Source organism: Babylonia areolata, chromosome 35, assembly GCF_041734735.1.
Source record: "Babylonia areolata isolate BAREFJ2019XMU chromosome 35, ASM4173473v1, whole genome shotgun sequence".
NCBI classification, from domain to species: Eukaryota; Metazoa; Mollusca; class Gastropoda; order Neogastropoda; family Buccinidae; genus Babylonia; species Babylonia areolata.
The window spans coordinates 25,875,805-25,890,804 of NC_134910.1; the positions used below are offsets into that span (position 1 = coordinate 25,875,805).

Consider the following 15,000-nt stretch of genomic DNA (forward strand, 5'->3'; position numbering starts at 1 on the left):
ATGGTGCATGCTGGGTTCCCGGGAGGACCGGGGATCTCTCTCTCTCTCTCCCTGTCTCTCTCTCTCTCACACACACACAACGCACACACACACACACACACACACACACACACACACACACACACACACACACACACAGAGCCACCGGCACTCTGGAAACAGCCATGGAGAGAAAGCTCTTCTGCCAGGTCAGAGGTGCTCACAGACACCCACACCCACACACACACACACACACACACACCCACACACACACACACACACACACACAAAACACACACACACACACACACACACACACACACACACCCACACACACACACACACACACACACACACACACACACACACACACACACACAAAAACACATACACACACACACAAAACACACACACACACACAAAAATACACACACACACACACACACACAAAACACACACACACACACAAAACACACACACGCACACACAAAACACACACACACACACACACACAATACACAGTGACACACAACACACACACACACACACACACACACACACACACAATGACACACACACACACACAACACACACACACACACACACACACACACACACACACACACAAAACACACACACGCACACACAAAACACACACACACACACACAATACACAGTGACACACAACACATACACTCACACACACACACACACACACACACACACACACACACACACACACACACACACACAACACACACACACACACATAATACACAGTGACACACAACACACACACACACACACACACACACACACACACACTCACACACACACACACACTCACTCACACACACACACACACACATAATACACAATGACACACAACTTTCTCAAGGCCTGACTAAGCGCGTTGGGTTACGCTGCTGGTCAGGCATCTGCTTGGCGTATATGGATTAATTTTGTCCGAACGCAGTGACGCCTCCTTGAGCTACTGAAACTGAAACACAACACACACAGACACACACACACACACACACACACACACACACACACACACACACACACACACACACACACACAGAGAGAGGAGACTAAACCAATGAAGCACTCTTTCCTGTGACAGATCTTTCACAAGATAGACAGCGTGCGCCACATGATGACAGGAGTTGCTCCCCCTGTCAGAGTGACGGGCCCTGTCAGAGACTTCATCATGGACGTCCGCACCAAGCCCCTGGAGGTGATGATAATGATAATGATGTTAATAATGATGACACTGATAATGACGATTATGTTGCAAACCAGACGCTCAGTTTGATTTTCCAGTCAAACTTGGGAGGAAAAGGGTGAGAGCGGGATTCTTCTTCTTCTTCTGCGTTCACTCGTATGCACACGAGTGGGCTTTTACGTTTTTACCCCGCCATGTAGGCAGCCATACTCCGTTTTCGGGGGTGTGAATGCTGGGTATGTTCTTGTTTCCATAACCCACCGAACGCTGACATGGATTACAGGATCTTTAACGTGCGTATTTGATCTTCTGCTTGCATATACACACGAAGGGGGTTCAGGCACTTGCAGGTCTGCACGTATGTTGACCTGGGAGATCGGAAAAATCTCCACCCTTTACCCACCAGGCGCCGTCACCGTGATTCGAACCCGGGACCCTCAGATTGACAGTCCAACGCTTTAACCACTCGGCTGTTGCGCCCGTCGAGCGGGATTCGAACCCACACCCTCAAAGAATCTCTACATTGGCAAGAGAGCGTCTTAACCATTCTGCCACAGAAGGTTTGTGGTTTGGATCCTTTACTGTCTGATGTGGGATCCCAGGTAGGTGAAGTGTTGAACGGCACCTACTTGGCTGTGCCTGAAATGAAAGCATGGTGCTTAGAGCCTCGCCGACCACTAAGGCCATCTCAAGGCTATCGCCACGTTAACACCTACTACAAGGGTAAAAAAAAAAAACCCAATTAAAACGAGTCACCACTTCAAACTTTCCACTCAAAGTTTAAAAAAGACTTCCATAGTTTAAAACCTTCAGATCTGATTAAAAATGTTCACTTCTTTTAAGAAGTCCATCAGCGCCCACGGAGGGACATCACGAAACAAGGTCTTCAAAGAAACCGCCGTGTAATATCTGTGTCTAACGTCATGCAGATCCCGACAGTCAAGGAGCACGTGTTTCACGGTGAGAGGCTCATCACAGGGAATACATCGAGGGGCCTCTTCCCCCTTCATTTATCATCAGCAGTGATGGTGGTACTGTGACTGGCAGTCGGCCTTGATTGTGCCCTAGCCAGCAGCCTGAGAGAGTCTGGCTCCCAAGACAAAGTCCTCGCCATAGAGATTGGTGCTGGAGGGTTTATGAGCGCATCTGCCCACAGCCTCATGAAACAGCTGTCGGTTTCTGGCAGAGAGAGGACACGGGCTCTCAAGGCAATGGCAGAAGCAGCAGAAAAGAGTTCCAGCTGGATCTGGTCGAGGAGGAATGAAAGCAAACCTCTTAAGGATTAAAAAAATTCCCAACTCAAACTAGGCGTACGATGGCTCAATGATTGAAACGTCTGCCAGAAAAGGTGACAGTCCTGAAGTGGCGACCACCCTGGAGGCGCGGGTTCGAACCTGCTGAGGACCAGGAAGGTGGCAATACAAGGGCATCCAGGAGTCATGACCTGGGCCTAATAATAATAAAATTTAATTAATGGCCCTCTTAGAGTGTAAGGAGTTAACTCTCTCCATACGAACGGCGAAAGAGACGATGTTAACAGCGTTCCACCCCAATTACCATCATCAACATATTGCAAGTGGAAGGCTCTTATACTGAAGACGTGAATGTTGACAAAGAATACCACAATTCTGACGACGGAAGCTAAAGGTTGGGTCATTCAGACACCCACTGGACATCCGAGGGGTCTGTGTAGAGGAGAAGAGAGGACTGGCCGTACTGAGTGAGTTAAAAGCCGAAATACTTGACTGAGGGGGGCTTCTTCGCTGAAGACCTTGTACTGCCCAGTTTTCCCTTGAGTTTCTTATCGCCTGTCATATCCAGTTGACGTTTCATCCAGTCATTTAACAAGCTGGGCAAGTCTTAACTCACCTCTTGCCCGGTCATCGATGTCCTAGGATGAGCAACGCGAATGTTCGTGATGGTTCAAAATGCGCTGTCTTGTCTGTTTGTCTGTCTGTCTCTCTGTCTCTCTGTCTGTCTCTCCCTCCATCCCTCCCTCCCTCCTCTTTCACTGTCTGTTATTTCCCCGTATCAGTTATTTCTGTTTATTATTATTCAGTTTGTATTTTTTATTTTTTTTTATTTATCGTTTTCACTCCATACATCTTTGAAAGCTACTGCGGCTTGGACGCCAAGGCCAACTTTGCACAGTTATTTTGATATAATGGAAGAGAGAGAGAGAGAGAGAGAGACATACATACATACATACATACATACATACATACATACATGCACACATACATATAGCAAGTGGAGTGATGGCCTAGAGGTAACGCGTCCGCCTAGGAAGTGAGGGAATCTGAGCGCGCTGGTTCGAATCTCGGCTCAGCCACCGATATTTTCTCCTCCTCCACTAGACTTTGAGTGGTGGTCTGGACGCTAGTCATTCGGATGAGACGATAAACCGAGGTCCCGTGTGCAGCATGCACTTAGCGCACGTAAAAGAACCCACGGCAACAAAAGGGTTTTCCTGGCACAATTCTGTAGAAAAATCCACTTCGATAGGAAAAACAAATCAAAACAAAACAAACAAACAAAAAAATGCACGCAAGAAAAAAATACAAAAAAATGGTGGCGCTGTAGTGTAGCGACGTGCTCTCCATGGGGAGAGCAGCCCGAATTTCACACAGAGAAATCTGTTGTGATAAAAAGAAATACAAATACATACATACATACATGCACACACACATAACATGGGGAGAGCAGCCCGAATTTCACACAGACAAATCTGTTGTGATAAAAAGAAATACAAATACACACACACACACACACACACACACACATAACATAACATGGAATAACATAACATGGAATAACATAGCATAACATAACATAACTTACTGAAGACGTGTGTTGTTCTTTTCCCTCTGCATGATCATGCTGGACTCTCTCTCTCTCTCTCTCTCTCTCTCTCTCTCTCTCTCACTTGCTGAAGAATGGTTCTGTTTACAGTATTCGTAAACTCTGCGTTTATATATTTAATGCCCTGAAGGTACGACAGGAATTCTGTGACAACAATGATGAAAGTTGGAATTAATTTACTATGCACAAGAAGCACTTTTGTTCTACAGGTTTAAGTTGGTACGTATTTTACATTTTGTTGTGGCTGAGTGATCACCATATTGTGTACTTTTGACCTCTTTCTAGGGGCCGGAGGCCTGCAGATTAAAGTTTTGTTCTTGTTCTTGCTCTCCCTCTCCCTCCCTCTCCCCGCAGGGAGACTTGTCGAGGGAGAGCCTCCTGGAGAAAGCCTCAGCAGACTTTGAGGACCTCAGACGGCAGCTAGCCGATCGAGAATCACGACTGCCCGAGCGGCCAGACTTCCGGTTTGTGACCGATTGGCTTCTCTCCGTCAGGGGCGACAACTTCTCTTGATCGACGATGACCCCCCCCCCCCCACCCACCCCGAAAACGGAGCGTGGCTGCCTGAATGGCGGGGTGGAGACAGCCATACTCGTTGAAAGCCCAGCTCGTGCATAAAAAGTGTATGGGTGATTGTGGGAGTTAGGACTGTGAATGGATGAGGAGTGTCTAGTACTGTGAGTTGAATGTCTTGTGTTGTATTGCATCGTATTGTATTGTGTAGTTGTATCACTCGTAGTGGAGTGATGGCCTAGAGGTAACGCGTCCGCCTAGGAAGCGAGAGAATCTGAGCGCGCTGGTTCGAATCACGGCTCAGCCGCCGATATTTTCTCCCCCTCCACTAGGCCTTGAGTGGTGGTCTGGACGCTAGTCATTCGGATGAGACGATAAACCGAGGTCCCGTGTGCAGCACACACTTACGCACGTAAAAGAACCCACGGCAACAAAAGGGTTGTTCCTGGCTAAATTCTGTAGAAAAATCCACGTCAAAAGGAAAAACAAATAAAAATACACGCAGGAAAAATACAACAAAAAATGGGTGGCGCTGTAGTATAGCGACGCGCTCTCCCTGGGGAGAGCAGCCCGAATTTCACACAGAGAAATCTGTTGTGATAAAAAAGAAATACAAATACAAAAATTGTGCGTGTGCAGAAGTTGAAGAAGTGTTTTTCTTCTGGTGATTTCTGGAAATCAGTTATCGTCTTTTGGGGTCTGTCATTCAAAAAAAGTGATCAGTCTTAATCTTTTTTTTTTTTTTTCTTTTTTTTTTTTTCATGCAAACCACATTGTGATGAATTTGTTCTCTTCAGGTAGAAAAGGGAGAAAAATAATTCTTTTTTCATCCATACCAATATTTATTCTGTTTGTTTGTGTCCATGTGCGCCCGTGTTTGTGTCTTCGTTAGTGTGTGTGCGTGTGTCACTGTGTGCGTGCGTGTGTGTGTGTGTGTGTGCGTGTGTGTGTGTATGTGTGTGTGCGTGTGTGTGTGTGTGTGTCACTGTGTGCGTGTGTGTGTGCGTGTGTGTGTGTGTGTGTGTGTGTGTGTCACTGTGTGCGTTTGTGTGTGTGTGCGTTTGTGTGTGCGTGTGTGTCACTGTGTGCGTTCGTGTGTGTGTGTGTGTCACTTTGTGCGTGCATGTGTGTGTATGTGTGTGTGTGTGTGATCGGTGTAATGATTCAAGCGTATTAGACATGGTTTTTTGTGTGTGGTTTTTTTTTTTTTTTGGGGGGGGGGTGTTTTTTGTTTTTGTTTCCAGTAAAATGATAAAATGTTCCCTGCAATACTGTGATACTAACGATCTTTTATAGCACTTTATCTTGTTACACATTTGTTACCTATCTATTTTGTTTGTATAGAAATCAAAGTGGATTTTTTTTGTGTAGTTTGTTTGTTGTTGTTGTTGTTTTCTATATCTTTTTTTTATTTTAATTTTTTTTAAATCCGAAATGAACACAAATATATATGAAAGTTTTATGTCTGGCAAGGTTTTTGTGTGCATGTTTGTTTACATGTGTGTGTGTGTGTGTGTGTGCGCGCATGGGTTTGCGTGTGTGTGTGTGTATGTGTGTATGCGTGTGTCTGCATCTGTGTGCATAACTGCGCGCTTGATGTGATCACGAATGCAGCCAGCCAGTTAAAAAACAGAACCGGTCACAACAACAACAACAACAACAACAACAAAAACAACACGAAAATAAAGAGACTAGAAAAAAACGTAGGCTGTTTTGTGAAAGATTACGTTTTGGCCACCCCCCTCCTCCCCCTCCCAAAGGAGAGGGCAGGTTAGGATGGGGGCAGTGGGGGGGGGTGGGGGAGGGATGTTGGTGGGGGGTGGGGGGGGGTGGGGGTGGAGGGTGATCAGCATAGCTCAGCAGACGACAGCTGTGTCAGTCTCTGTGAATCTCCTGTTCGGCCTTCTGCTCTCCCTCTGTGTGTGTGTGTGTCTCTCTCTCTCTCTCTCTCTCTCTCTCTCTCTCTCTCTCTCTCTCTCTGTGTCTATCTATCTATCTATCTCTCTTCTTCTTTCTGTCTGACACTCTCTGTCTCTTTCTCTGTCTCTGTCTCTCTCTCTCTGTGCACCCCTCTCTGTGTCTCTGTCTCAGTCTCTCTCTCTTTCTTTCTCTTTCTCTCTGCCCCCCTCTGACTCTGTGTCTATGTATCTCTCTCTCTCTCTCTCTGTCTCACTCATTCTCTCTGTCTAACTCTCTCTCCTTCTTTTTCTCTCTCTCCTCCGTCTGTCTGTCTGTCTCTCTCTGTGTCTCTCCCCTTTCTCTCTCGCGCTGTCCCTTTCTCTGTCTGTCTGTCTGTCTCTCTCTCTCTCTCTCTCTCTCTCTCTCTCTCGTTGTTCTATTTCAATTTTCTAACCCATGTCGATTCGATGTTGAAGGACGTAAATCGATAACCAAACACACGGCTATCACCACTATGTACAGCAGCTGGGAAAGAAAGTACGAATTGTATTGTCCTCTCTCTCTCCCTCTCCCTCTCTCTCCCTCTCTCTCTCTCTCTCTCTCTGTCTCTGTCTGACACTCTCTGTCTCTCTCTCCTCCGTCTGTCTGTCTGTCTCTCTCTGTGTCTCTCCCCTTTCTCTCTCGCGCTGTCCCTTTCTCTGTCTGTCTGTCTGTCTGTCTGTCTGTCTGTCTGTCTCTCTCTCTCTCTCTCTCTCTCGTTGTTCTATTTCAATTTTCTAACCCATGTCGATTCGATGTTGAAGGACGTAAATCGATAACCAAACACACGGCTATCACCACTATGTACAGCAGCTGGGAAAGAAAGTACGAATTGTATTGTCCTCTCTCTCTCTCTCTGTCTGTCTCTGTCTCTGACACTCTCTCTCTCTCTCTCTCTCTCTCTGATTTTCTCTCCTTCCTCCGTCTGTCTCTCTCTCTCTCTCTCTCTGTCTGACTCCTTCTCTGTGTCCATGTCTCTCTCTCTCTCTCTGTCTGTCTCTCACCCTCTCTCGCTTTCCCTCTCTTTCTCTGTCTCTCACGCACACACACACACACACACACACACACACACACATAGACATGTATGTGCAGTGCAATGCAGCACAACGCAATACTAATGCCAAACAATGCAATACAGTGCAATGCAATGCAGTATAATGCAATACAATGCAACACAATACTAATGCAGAACAACGCAATGCAACACTGTGTGATACAACGCCGTGTGATTAAATGTATTGCAATGCAATATGATGCATTACATTGTAATTCGTTACAATACAACACAGTGCAATACTATGTAATATACAATACAATACAACCAACCATTTGCGTGATCTGTGTAAATACTGTTTAACTCACTCAGTACGGCCAGTCCTCTCTTCTCCTCTACACAGACCCCTCGGATGTCCAGTGGGTGTCTGAATGACCCAACCTTTAGCTTCCGTCGTCAGAATTGTGGTATTCTTTGTCAACATTCACCTCTTCAGTATAAGAGCCTTCCGCTTGCAATATTTTGATGATGGTAATTGGGATGAAACGCTGTTTACGTCGTCTCTTTCGCTGTTCGTATGGAGAGAGTTAAGATCTCCCACATTCATAATTATTTTCAAATTTATCGTCTTCCAAGTGGTGAATCAGATCTTCCACTTGATACACAAATCATGAGATATGAAACTATGCATATGTTAATCTCATAATCAAATCGATTTTCAGTGTACCTTGTTTCATGTGTGTGGAAGGGACATCGACCAAACAAAAGAGATCAAATGCAACAGAATAAAGCAAAATAGGAAGTAGCAGTATCAGTATCGGCAGCTCAAGGATGCGTCACTGCGTTCGGACAAATCCATCTACGCTACACCACATCTGCCAAGCAGATGCCTGACCAGCAGCGTAACCCAACGTGCTTAGCCAGGCCTTGAGAAAAAAAGAAAAAAAATATATATATATGAAAAATAATAACAAATAAGAATAAAATAAATGAAAATAAATAAGTAAATAAATAAATAAAATAAAATAAAATAAAATGACAAGAAAAAAAACAAAATAAATAAAGAAATAAAATAAAAGAAATAAGTAAGTAAATAAATAATAGATAAATACATAAAAAAGGACTACTATTACTAATAATAATATAAGGCGCAAAAACTTATGAAGTCAACTGTAAGCGTACTAATAAAAAAAATAAAATAAAATAAAATAATAATAAATAAATAAATAAAATAAAGTAAAATGGGAAGGAATTCAGTCAAATAAAACTTGCACGTGTCAAGCTCCTAACATGCCACAAGACAAAAAAGAAAACCACATTCGATCGCTGAGGACAGGAAATACCACTCTTCCCCCACCCCCCAACTCCACACCAAACCCCCAACACATACTACACACACACACACACACACACACACACACACACATACTACACACACACACACACACACACACACACACACACATACTACATATACACACACACTACACACACGCACACACACACACACACACACATACCACACACACACACACACACTACACACACACACACACACACACACACACACACACACACACACACACACACACACGATCTCCAATGACACGTGTACCTTTAATCCATTGACTGGTGGGTCCCCCGCTTGGTACAGTGCTGCCTTCCACATTGAAAAAAAAAAGCCCCTACCCCAACACCCCCACCCCACACCCCCATAGCCTATCCCTTCCCCCACCGGCTCCCCCCACCCCCAGTGTGTGTGTGTGTGTGTGTGTGTGTGTGTGTGTGTGTGTGTGTGTGTGAAGAAATAAAAAGAAGTGTGTGTGTGTGTGTGTGTGTGTGTGTGTGTGTGTGTGTATGTGTGTGTGTATGTGTGTGTGTGTGTGTGTGTGTGTGAAGAAATAAAAAGAAGTGTGTGTGTGTGTGTGTGTGTGTGTGTGTGTGTGTGTGTGTGTGTGTGTGTGTGTGTGTGTGTGTGTGTGTGTGTGTGTGTGTGTGTGCATGTGTGTGTGTGTGTGAAGAAATAAAAAGAAGTGTGTGTGTGTGTGTGTGTCTGTGTCTCTGTGTGTCTCTGTGTGTGTGTATGTGTGTGTGTGTGTGTGTGTGTGTGTGTGTGTGTGTGTCTGTGTGTGTGTCTGTGTGTGTGTGTGTGTGTGTGAAGAAGAAGAAGAGAGAGGCAGGACACGGACATTGTTTTATTGACCACTGACAATACTATCCTTTGGCATGGGGGACAATGTATGAACAAAAGAATAACGGCGGTTTACAGAGAAACTGACACACTGCGCAGAGTAAATAGAATATCAACGACAGACTATATCAACAACAGCAATATCATGAAATACAACATACTGCTAAGATATATAGAGAGAGAAAAGGAAAATAAAACAAATAAATATAGCGAAGAAGAAGGAGAAGAAGAGAGAAAGACAGAGAGAGAGAGAGAGGAGGGAGAGAGAGATATGAGGGAGAGAGGAGGGAAAGAGAGAGAGAGAGAGGAGGGAGAGAGAGGAGAGGGAGAGAGAGAGAGGAGGGAGAGAGAGAGAGGAGGAGGGAAAGAGATAGAGAGGAGGGAGAGAGAGAGATGGAGAGAGAGAGGAGGGAAAGAGAGAGAGATGAGGGAGAGAGAAAGGAGGGAAAGAGACACAGAGAGAGAGGAGAGAGAGACAGAGAGGAGGGAGAGAGAGAGAGGAGAGAGAGAGAGAGGAGGAGAGAAAGAGATAGGAGGGAGAGAGAGAGGAGAGAAAGAGAGAGGGAGGAGGGAGAGAGAGAGAGGAGAGATAGAGAGAGAGGAGGGAGAGAGAGAGAGAAGGGAAAGAGAGGGAGAGGAGGGAAAGAGAGAGAGGGAGAGGAGGGAAAGAGAGAGGGAGGGAGAGAGAGGAGGGAAAGAGAGAGAGAGAGAGGAGGGAAAGAGAGAGGGGGAGAGGAGGGAAAGAGAGAGAGAGGAGGAAGAGAGAGAGAGGAGGGAAAGAGAGAGAGAGGGGGAGAGGAGGGAAAGAGAGAGAGATGAGGGAGAGAGAGAGAGGAGGGAGAGAGAGAGAGGAGAGAAAGAGATAGAGAGAGAGGAGGGAGAGAGAGAGAGAGATGAGGGAGAGAGAGAGGAGGGAGAGAGAGAGAGAGAGAGGAGGGAGAGAGAGGAAAGAGATAGAGAGAGAGGAGGGAGAGAGAGAGAGGAGGGAAAGAGAGAGAGAGAGAGAGGAGGGAGAGAGAGAGAGGAGAGAGAGAGAGAGAGATGAGGGAGAGAGAGAGAGAGGAGGGAAAGAGAGAGAGAGAGAGAGAGAGGAGGAAGAGAGAGAGGGGAGAGAAAGAGAGAGAGAGGAGGGAGAGAGAGAGAGGAGAGATAGAGAGAGAGGAGGGAGAGAGAGAGAGGAGGGAAAGAGAGAGAGTGGAAGGAGAGAGGAGGGAGAGAGAGAGAGAGAGGAGGGGGAGAGAGAACGAAGGAACGAATCTTTTTTTTTTTTTTTTTTTTTTAATGAGGGAAGTGGAATAAGCATGTATATGCTTTTTTTTTTTTTTTTTTTTGCTTTTTTTTTCAACATCCAGCCCTCAGGGCAAAGAGAAATGAAATCAAAATGTTCACAAGATAACAAAAGGTTATAGAAAAAACATACATGGCATTCAAATACACTCAACTACATTATCATGATACCTGCATTCATGACAATCATGTATATGACTATAGTAATGAGAGAGAGAGAGAGAGAGAGAGAGAGAGAGAGAGAGAGAGAGAGATTCATCACCATCATCGTCGTCGTCATCACCCTCATCATCACCCGGGTAGGTACAGGTCAATATTATCGGGACAGTCAACATTAACAGCTGTGTCAACCCCCCCCCCCCCCCCCCCCCCCCGATCATTCCATACCCCCTCTATCCCTCTCAACCCCCCCCCCTCTCTACCCCCACCCCTGCCCCCCACCCTCCACCCCCTTCCCCCCCATCACCGCTGCAACCTCCACCCCCTCGCTCCCTCCAACTTTTTTCCATCTCACGTTCCTTGAGTATTATTATAAATCAATCTAATCCCCCTTTCGCTCACAACTCAGAACACCTAGAACTGTGGCCACGAAATCAGTCCATACACACTCAACGCACGGGCAGAAAATACTTTGAACATTGTTCACCTTTCGGGAGGAGTTGTTAGTTTGTTTCGCTTCTCCTTGATGGAAACCATGGCTGTTCACAAAGTATGGTGTTGGTTGCGACGTGGACGCATCTTTGTAGCGTTCTCCCTGTTCTGGTTGGTTTACACCCTGGTGGTATTCGTCTGTCTGCCAGGTTTGAAGGAGGGGCGCAATAATGCTTCTCGCCGCGGTAACGTCCTCACTCTTCTTGCTGAAGACAAAGCCGATTCTCTTCTTGCCGCGGACAGCGTGGACAAAGCCGACTCTCTTCTTGCCGCGGACAAAGTGGACAAAGCCGATTCTCTTCTTGCCGCGGACAAAGTGGACAAAGCCGACTCTCTTCTTTTCGCGGACAAAGTGGACAAAGCTGACACTCTGCTTGCAGTGGACAAAGTGGACAAAGCCGACTCTCTTCTTGCCGCGGACAAAGTGGACAAAGCCGATTCTCTTCTTGCCGCGGACAAAGTGGACAAAGCCGATTCTCTTCTTGCCGCGGACAAAGTGGACAAAGCCGATTTTCTTCTTGCCGCGGACAAAGTGGACAAAGCCGACTCTCTTCTTGCCGCGGACAAAGTGGACAAAGCCGACTCTCTTCTTGCCGCGGACAAAGTGGACAAAGCCGACACTCTACTTGCCGCGGACAAAGATAACAAAGCTGACACTCTGCTTGCCGTGGACAAAGTGAACAAAGCCGACTCCCATATCATCGCCATGAACAAGGATCATCACGAAAAGGAAGACGACACCGATGCTGACGATGACGAGGACGAGGACGAGGACGATCTTGAAAACAACGGCAACATCAACGACGACAACAACCACCCAGAAGAACACCCCAGCATCACCAAACAGCAACAGCAACAACAGCAACAGCAACAACAACAACAGCAACAACAACAACAACAAGAATCAGACCACTCTGTTCTTCATCCCAAGCAGCAGGCAGAGAACAACCTTACCCTGGAGAATCAAGGTCAAGGCCAGAAGATGCCACAAGGTCAAGGTCGACAGGAGGCCATCGCTGTCGTCGCCCAGGAGCAGCAGCAGCAGCCGGCCGAGGGCGAGGGCCAGCAGATTCCAGAGCAGATGCGGGAGAGGGGGGAGCAGATGGCAGGGCAGGGGGAGAGTGGCGGCGTGTTCCCCAGATTTGTGGACAGTTGGAGGCCTGATGGACCCGGTACCGTGTCGTGTCGTGTCGTGTCTTGTGTTGTGTCGTGCTGTGTTGTGCTGTGTTGTGTCGTGTCGTGTCGTGTTGTGTCGTGTCGTGTCGTGTCTTGTTGTGTCCTGTCGTGTCGTGTGTCTGATGGACCAGGTACCGTGTCGTGTCGTGCCGTGTCGTGTCGTGTCGTGTCGTGTCGTGTCGTGTCTTCTATCGAGCCGTGTCTTGTTGTGTCCTGTCGTGCCGTGTCGTGTCGTGTCGTGTCGTCGTGTCGTGTCGGGTTGTATCGTGTTGTGTTGTATCGTGTCGTGTTCTGCTGTGTCGTGTCGTGTCGTGTCGTGTCGTGTCTTCTATCGAGTCGTGTCTTGTTGTGTCCTGTCGTGCCGTGTTGTGTTGTATCGTGTTGTGTTGTATCGTGTTGTGTTGTATCGTGTCGTGTCGTGTCGTGTCTTCTATCGAGCCGTGTCTTGTTGTGTCCTGTCGTGCCGTGTCGTGTCGTGTCGTCGTGCCGTGTCGTGTTGTATCGTGTTGTGTTGTATCGTGTCGTGTTCTGCTGTGTCGTGTCGTGTCTGATGGACCCGGTACCGTGCCGTGTCGTGTCCTGTTGTGCTGTGTCGTGTCGTGTCGTAATGTGTTACGCTGTGCTGTGCTGTGTTGTGTCGTGTCGTGTTGTGCTGTACTGTGTCGTGTCGTGTCGCATTGCACTGTGTTGGGTTGTGCTGTGGCATGTTGGTTGTGTTGTGTTGTGTTGTGTTGTGTTGGAATGTGTTTGGTTGTGCTGGGTTGGGTTGTTTGGTGTTGCGCTCTGTGGCACTGCAATGCATTGCGCTGAGATGTGTTGGGTTTGGTTGGGTTACGTTTTGTTTTGTTGTGCTTTGCTGTGCTGTGCTGTGCTGTACTGTGCTGTGCTGTGTTGTGCTGTGCTGCCTCGTGTTGTGCTGTGCTGTGCTGTGCTGTGTTGTGCTGTGCTGTGTTGTGCTGTGCTGTGCTGTGTTGCGTTGGGTTGGGTTGCTTTGTATTGGGTTACATGTGGTTTTGTTGTGGTGTGCTGTGGTGTGGTGTGCTGTGCTGTGCTGTATTATGTTGGGTGATTTGGGATGCTTTGCATTTGGTTACGTTTTGTTCCTTGTGCTGTACTGTGCTGTGCTGTGCTGTGCTGTACTGTGCTGTATTGTGTTGAGTTGGGTTGCTTTGTATTGGAGTACATTTTGCTTCATTGTGCTGTGCTGTGCTGTATTGTGTTGGGTTGGTTTGGGATGTTTTGTATTGGGTTACGTTTTGTCCTTTGTGCTGTGCTGTGCTGCATCGTGCTGTGCTGTGCTGTGTTGTGCTGTGCTGTGCAGTGCTGTGCTGTACTGTGCTGTGCTGTGCTGTGCTGTGCTGTGCTGTGCTGTGCTGTGTTGTGCTGTGCTGTGCAGTGCTGTGCTGTGCTGTGCTGTATTGTGTTGAGTTGGGTTGCTTTGTATTGGAGTACATTTTGCTTCATTGTGCTGTGCTGTGTTGTATTGTGTTGGGTTGGGTTGGGATGTTTTGTATTGGGTTACGTTTTGTCCTTTGTGCTGTGCTGTGCTGTGCTGCATCATGCTGTGCTGTGCTGTGTTGCATTGTGCTGTGCAGTGCTGTGTTGTGCTGTGCTGTGCTGTGTTGTGTTGGGTTGAGTTGGGTTGATTTGTATAGGAGTACATTTTGCTTCGCCGTGCCGTGCTGTGCTGTGCTGTGTTGTGGTGTGTTGATTTGGGATACTTTGTATTTGGTTACGTTTTGTTCCGTGTGCTATGCTGTGCTGTGCTGTGCTGTGCTGCGTCGTGTTGTGCTGTGCTGTGCTGTGTTGTGTTGTGCTGTGCTGTATTGTATTGTGTTGAGTTAGCATGGGTTGGGTTTTTTGTATTTTCTGTCTTTTTTCCTTTCATCTTTCTTTTCTTTTTTTTCTCGTTACGTTTGGTTGGTATGCCATAGGTTATGTAGTGTTGTCTGGTGTTATGCTGTGATGAGTTTGGTTGGTATGCCATAGGTTATGTAGTGTTGTCTAGTGTTATGCTGTGATGAGTTTGGTTGGTATGCCATAGGTTATGTAGTGTAGTCTGGTGTTATGCTGTGATGAGTTTGGTTGGTATGCGATAGGTTATGTAGTGTTGTCTGGTATGTTGTGATGAGTTTGGTTGGTACGCGATAGGTTATGCAGTGTTGTCTAGTGTTATGTAGT

At 46.8% G+C, this 15,000-nt stretch overlaps 2 protein-coding genes across 2 annotated transcripts in view; both read left to right on the forward strand.

Annotated features, from left to right (window-relative positions):
* LOC143277875 (uncharacterized) overlaps nt 1-5,105 on the forward strand; it is a 31,796-nt gene extending 26,691 nt beyond the window's left edge. Inside the window, exons 13-14 of the mRNA XM_076582822.1 lie at nt 1,106-1,219; nt 4,424-5,105. Coding sequence (XP_076438937.1) covers nt 1,106-1,219; nt 4,424-4,582 — 273 coding nt within the window. The 3' untranslated portion in view covers nt 4,583-5,105. The remainder of the gene's footprint in view (nt 1-1,105; nt 1,220-4,423) is intronic.
* A 6,581-nt stretch (nt 5,106-11,686) lies between these two features.
* Nucleotides 11,687-15,000, forward strand: part of LOC143278037 (polypeptide N-acetylgalactosaminyltransferase 5-like) — a 27,981-nt gene continuing 24,667 nt past the window's right edge. The window contains exon 1 of the mRNA XM_076583049.1: nt 11,687-12,815. Coding sequence (XP_076439164.1) covers nt 11,687-12,815 — 1,129 coding nt within the window. The remainder of the gene's footprint in view (nt 12,816-15,000) is intronic.